The following is a 6,994-nucleotide window of genomic DNA, read 5'->3' on the forward strand; positions in this document are numbered from 1 at the left end:
AGACAACTGAGGGCAGAGTGGTAGATGTTGTTTAAATGGACTTCAGTAAAGACTTTGATGTGTTTCTGCATGGTAGACGAATTAGTAAAGAAAGATCACGTGGGGCTCGGTGAGCTGGCAAATTGGATACAAAATTGGCTTTATGGTGGTGGAGGGCTTTTTGTTTTGGACTGGAGGCCAGTGACCAGTGGTGTTCCTTCGGATTGGTGCTGGGTCCAGTTTTGTTTGTTATCTTATTTTCATCCAAATCACTTAGGAAACCTGGTTAGTAAGTTTGTAGATGATACCAAAATTGGTGATTATAGTAGACAGTGAAGGAGGTTATCTTAAGATTACAAAGGGACCTTGATCAATTGGGTCAGTGGGCAGGGGAGTGGTAGCTGGAGTTTAATCTGGATAAATAAGATATTGCAATTTAGTAAAGCAAACAATGACAGGACTAACCAATTAATGGTAGGGTCCTGGGTAGTGTCGAAAAGACACCTATGGGTTCAAGTACGTAATTCCTTGAAATTTACGTCACTGGTAGACAGGATGGCTTAAAAAGGTGTTTAGCACACTTTCTTTGCTGAAACCTTTTTGAGTATAGGAATTAGGATGTCATGTTGAGGTTGTACAGGATGTTGGTGAGGCCTCTTCAGGAGTACTGTGTCCACTTCTGGTTGCCCTGTTATAGAAAGGAGATTAAGCTGGAGAAGGTACAGAAAAGATTAGGCCAGGATGTTGGCAGAGTGAAGAGTTTGAGGTAGACTGCGACCTTTTTTTACTGGAATTTGAGGTTGAAAGGTGACTTTTTTGGAAGTTTATAAAATCATAATGAAATAGATAAGGTGACTGACCAGGTTCTTTTCCCTAGTGCAGATGAGTTCAAAACTAGGGGACATAGTTTTTTTCAGGTGGGGTGGGGGGGGTTGATTTAGAGGACATCTTTGTTTATAGTGGTTAGTGTGTGGAATGAACTGCCAGAAGAAGTAGTGGATGCAGGTATGGTTAAAATGTTTAAGACATTTGGACAAGTACATGAATAGGAATGGTTTGGAGGGATCCAGCCCAAGCACAGGCAGGTGGGATGAGCTTAGTTCGGGAACATAGTTGGTGCTGACTTGGACCAAAGGGTCTGTTTTCCATGTTGTATTATTCTGAATGGGGCTTTTCTAAAACTTTAAGACATAGCTGGAATACTGAACAGTTTTTTTTTAAAAACAAAAGATGGACTGCTATTGGAGGCTGTCTAGAGAAGCTTCATTCTGCTAATACCAAGTTATGGAGGGACTCTCTTATGAGGAGGGCTGTATAGTTTGGATCTGTACTTGTTGAAATTTCAAAAAGAATGAGATGACATTGCCCTGACATAAAACCCAGAGAATGGGAATGCAGTTCACATGAGATCGAGCGGTGGTTGCTTTCTGACTGATCCCCATGTTCCACCCTGACAGGGCCTGGGCAGTGACCTGAGTGATTGAGTGTCTGTTTTTCCCTTCCTCCCTCTCTCTCTCTTGATAACTTCACAGGAAAGATGTGTAAAGATTGTTTCCTCTTTTGGGAGTGTATAGGCATCATCTCCTAAGGGATTGTTTTATTTATGACTGAGATGAGGAGTTTCTTGAGGGTAGTGAATCTTTTCTACAGAATGCTGTCAAGGCTGGGTCATTGGGTATATTCAAAGCTGAGAGATTTTTAATCAGCAAGTGCATTGAGGGTTATGGGGGGGAAGAAGACAAGAAAATGGATTTGTTATCAAATCTTGCGTCTGCTTCATCACTGTAGGCTGAATGGCCAACTTTTTAAGGTCTTCTCTAGAAAGTGTTCCCTTCTTGTTAAAAGGTTTGAGAATGAGGGGATATAGGTTTATAAGGCTTTCCAAAAAGCAAATGCCATATCATCTGACAGCAAATGGCTCCAGTCTGGAGTATGCTATCTGGTAGTGTTGTGGTAGTGGGTGCAATTGATTGGATTTGAGAAGAAAATATGGAGTTATGGGAAAAGACAAGAATGGCACAAAGTCATCATGCTTATTCTGAGAGTTAGCACTGAGTTAGCTGAGGAGCCTCCAGTCTGCAACAGTTGTGATTATTGCCATCAGTGAAATTCATATCCTGTGTATTCCTCAGTGTGGTAGGCACCCCACACAAGGTTATCCTGAGGGCTAAAGAGTACTCTAATCAAATCATTGCTTACTATGTATCATTTATATTCATGAACCAATCTAAGGCCACTTTTTTTTTAAAGCACCCAGGTTATGTCTTAACTGCTGCAATAAAGTACCCAAATAGTTTGAGCTATGTGAAGCCAGCCATTTCATACAGTTACTCTGCATTACATAAGTAATATTTACTACAAACAGCACACAACTTTGTTACATGAAATTTAGTACTACTATAAGCTTTTAGTACCACTATAAAATTTTAAACTCCAGTTCCACTTTTGTTTGAGTCTTTAACCATTTTAGGCAACTATAGGAAACAAATGGGCAAAGAGGACATCAGAATATTCTTTATCTTAGGGACAAACTGGATTCTTATTTCCCAGTTCAGCTTGGAGTGTAGGGTTAACCCTTTGTCTCTGGAGTTTTCTACTTCCAAATGGACAGCTGTTCCACAAACTTAAGTCCACTGCACTTCCAATTTTGGTGTCATCTGCAAACTTATTAACTACCTCTTATGCTCGCATCCAAATCACTTGTGTAAATGACAAAAAGTAGAAGACCCAGCCCCAATCCTTGTGGCACTCCACTGGTCACAGGCCTCCAGTCTGAAAAACAACCCTCCACCACCACCCTCTGTCTTCTATCTTTTGAGCCAGTTCTGTATCCAAATGGTGAGTTCTTCGTGTATTCCATGAGATCTAACCTTGCTAATCGGTCTCCCATGGGGAACCTTGTTGAACACCTTACTGAAGTCCATATAGATCACATCTACTACTATTCCCTCATCAATCTTTTTTGAGTTTTTCGATGAAGTAACAATCAAGTTTGTGAGACATACTTTCCCACGCACAAAGCCATGTTGACTATCCCGAATCAGTCCTTGCCTTTCCAACTATATGTACATCCTGTCCCTCACAATTCCCTCCAGCAACTTGCCCACCACAGAGGTCAGGCTTGTCCTTACCACACTTCTTAAACAGTGGCACAATGTTTGCCAACCTCCAGTCTCCCATGACTATCGATGATACAAATATCTCAGCAAGAGGCCCAGCAATCACTTCTCTAGCTTCCCACAGAGTTTTCGGGTACACCTGATCAGGTTCTGGGGACTTATCCACCTTTACCCGTTTCAAGACATCCAGCACTTCCTCCTCTGTAATCTGGACATTTTGCAAGGTGTCACCATCTATTTCCCTACAGTCTATATCTTCCATATCCTTTTCCACAGTAAATACTGATACTAACTGAATATTTTGCATCTCCCCCATTTTCTGTGGCTCCACAGAAAGGCCGCCTTGCTGATCTTTGAGGGGCCCTATTCTCTCCCGAGTTACCCTTTTGTCCTTAATATATTTGTAAAACCCCTTTGGATTCTCCTTCATTCTATTTGCCAAAGCGCTCTCATGTCCCAGTGTTGCCCTCCTGATTTCCCTGTTAAGTATACTCCTACTTCCTTATACTCTTCTAAGGATTCCTTGATCCATCCTGTCTATACCTGACATATGCTTCCTTCTTTTTCTGAACCAACCCCTCAATTTCTTTAGTCATCCAGCTTTCCCTATACCTACCAGCCTTCCCTTTCACCCTGACAGGAATACACTGTCTCTGGATTCTCGGTCTCATTTCTGAAGGCTTCCCATTTTCCAGCCGTCCCTTTGGGTGCAGATGTTCGCAGGTAATCAGCTTTCGAAAGTTCTTGACCTTTCAAACCAGTTCTTTAAATAAGAGCATGGCTGATCTGATGTAAATTCAAATCTCTATTCCTGTGCACCACCAATAACATTTCACCTCCTTGCTGAACAAATATCTGTCTGCCTCTGCCTTAAAAATATTCAAAGTACTGCTTTTACCACCTTGAGGAACAGCGTTTTAGCTCACAATCCTCAAATTTCTCATCACTTCCTTAAATGGGTAACCACTTACAGGTATCCCATGCTATCTGAATATAGGGAGTGCCCAATAAACCTTTCGTAAGCTGAAAATGGTGTAAAGTGAAGACGCATGATTTGAGAAAAATTTTGCCATTATTTGCAAAAGCAAAAATCATTTTCGGATTTGTGAAAACAGGTACGAACATAGGTCTTTCATAAAAGCGAAGTGGCATAAAGCAACTGCTGAAAAGGCAGGGCATACATGTATTTTAAACAGTGACCCTAAATTCTGGCTTCTCCCACAAAAGGAGATATCCTTCCCACATTCACCCTGTCAAGACCTTTCAGGATTTTACACATTTCAATCAAGTCAACCAGCCTATCCAACGTTACCTCGTAAAACGAGTCAATTCTAGGTATTAATCTTACAAACCTTCTCTGAACTACTTTCAATGTATTTACATCCTGAAATATGGAGACTAATAGTTACATCAGGCTCCAAATACTGTTTCATCAATGTCCTGTCTAACTCAAGCATAGCCCCTTTCAATAAAACATAACATATAATTTTTCATGTTACTTATTAGTATGCATGTACAGCCTTTGACTCTCACACAAAGACATTCAAATTGCTCTACATCTCTCAGCTCTGCAACTTCTCACCTTTTTAGGTAATATACTTTATTCATTCTGCCAAAATGGACAATTTTCACTCCATTTGCCACATCTTTGCCCAAAAAAATTCTTACATGGAATGAGAGCATCATTGGTTTGGTCAGCCCCTATTGCTCAGATGGCATAAAGTTGCTATGGATTTGGGAGTCGCAGATAGGCCAGACGGGTAAGGAGGCAGACTTACTTGATTAGGGTAGAAAGATTTGAGTTCAGAGTATCAACCATCAGACTTTGATAGGATCAATATCTGTTTTTTGGTAGGTGTTAGATTACATTTAACTAAATAATTACTTCTATTCTGAATCAAACAAGCTGATGTAGAATAGTTAGTGTTTTCTTATCACCTACAGTTAAACTGTCAAAGTCCTTTTTTGATAAGGATTTTGTCAATCATGAGTGCTCAGGTTCTGTGTAGCTCTACAAAATAGAAAAAATAACTGGACAGGAAGGAGACTTTCAGCATTTTTTCTGCATTAAGTTAATGTACCTTCATTCTGTTGAAAACCCTGCAGTGCAGTGTTTTTGTCAACTAAGGCTAAAAAATTCACATTGAACTAATTTAAATCTGAGTTACAGTTGAACAAAAAGATTAATATCTGTACATTAATGTACAGATATTAAAGTTTCATTTGTTCCATACAGGGGGACCTCTATTTATCTGATGGGCGGGCACTATTTCGTTCAGATAATCTATTTTAGTTGGTTAATTGATCAAATGCCTTTCCTCTGGGTTTTGAGTTTTTAAAGTCTGCTCCTCGTCCAGGAGATTGCAGTAGCACACCACATGTGGACCCGATTTTTGGATAATTGGTATTCGGATAATCAAGTTTCCTCTAATCCAGCTCTCTTCTAATCCTACACTAGATACAATCAAATTTAAGATTCATTCATTATTGTAATACAGCTTAACTTTCTGGAAGCTGGATATTTATGTGCAGAAATCTTACCACTTCAAGCAGAGATGGGTGTGAACATTTGCCATGGCATTGTCTTGACTAGTCAAGTTGACTTGATAATCTTACAACTTAAATTTGGAAAAGTTTGAAGGAACAAAAGCTTTAATGGTAGTACTTGGGAACATTAGGCAAAGTGTAAATAGGTCTTGTCTCAGCAATTGACTACTATAGTAATGCAATTAATTTTACAGGAAAAATCTTTGCTGTGGGAGGATTTGATGGAACCCATGCACTCAGCTGCGTTGAGATGTTTGACCCAGCCAAAAATGAGTGGAAGATGATGGGAAGCATGACATCAGCAAGGAGTAATGCTGGAGTTGCTGCTGTAAATGGGCTCCTTTATGCTGTGGGAGGCTTCGATGGCAATGTGTTTCTGAACAATGTGGAAGTGTACAATCCAGAAACCAATGAATGGAGCCCATACACTAAAACAAATTTGTCCAGTTTATAAAGTTTATCTTTTTCTTTGCAGCTTAACAAGTTTAGTGATGTAATTTGTGTAGTTGTTTTGTGGGGTGGGATGGGGAGGGATGGAGAGCGATTACAATTTGGATGTTTATGGTTAGGCTGTAGCTACTTAGAACAACTTAAAGCATGACTTCTGGGTTTTACTAGTAACAACCACCATTTTTGGATTTCCTTATAATTGCATTGAGCTGTAAATACTGTTGTCCCAGAATGTAATATGTTTGTTGTGTATTCCAAGTGAGTTTTTTGGTTAAGTGCAAACCTGGTATGCAGAAAACAATTTCAATTTGGATAATAGGAAATATGTATTTTTTAGAGCTTCCCCAGAGTTTTTTGTTTTGCAGCATTTGCACATTTTCATCATGAAGTTCTGGTTAGAAGTGCAGCATAGTTATGAAATAACATTGTAAACTTGACATGGAGGGAAGGGACCAGGAAAGCAAAGAGGCAGTATTATCTTGCCTCAAGTATTTCAATTAGTCATGGATATATTGAACAGCCTGCCAATTAATGCATTTTTCTTTGAATTAAATGTTTTATGATCACCTTTTTATAACAATTTTTATACCTGGATGAATATACTATATAAAAGAAACATATTGTTTGGAACCATTTAAACTAAAGCTTACAATTAGAGGCATTAGAGTGGGACATTTAAAGCTCTTGAGGAGAATTTATGTACGTTTGCCTCTGCTATAACTTATTGTACTACGCTGTAAATGCTTGGTAAACTTTTGAAGGTTTACTGAATGTGAAATTGTATTAGGATGCAAGTGAAGGATTGAAGAGCACCTGAGTGAGAACCAATTTGTTACAAGCTATGTAGCTAACATTCCTAAAACAATAGATGATCTAGAAAATTAAATATTTGAACTGTT

General features: G+C 39.2%; 1 protein-coding gene across 4 annotated transcripts in view; it reads left to right on the plus strand.

The window, feature by feature from the left end:
* The window catches only part of ivns1abpa (influenza virus NS1A binding protein a), a 29,265-nt gene extending 22,271 nt beyond the window's left edge, over window positions 1-6,994 (plus strand). For all 4 annotated transcript variants that reach the window (XM_072573643.1, XM_072573644.1, XM_072573645.1 and 1 more), the window contains exon 15: window positions 5,840-6,994. In XM_072573643.1, coding sequence (XP_072429744.1) covers window positions 5,840-6,099 — 260 coding nt within the window. In that variant the 3' untranslated portion in view covers window positions 6,100-6,994. The remainder of the gene's footprint in view (window positions 1-5,839) is intronic.

The sequence above is a fragment of the Chiloscyllium punctatum genome, chromosome 7 (genome assembly GCF_047496795.1).
Source record: "Chiloscyllium punctatum isolate Juve2018m chromosome 7, sChiPun1.3, whole genome shotgun sequence".
In the NCBI taxonomy this organism is placed as follows: Eukaryota; Metazoa; Chordata; class Chondrichthyes; order Orectolobiformes; family Hemiscylliidae; genus Chiloscyllium; species Chiloscyllium punctatum.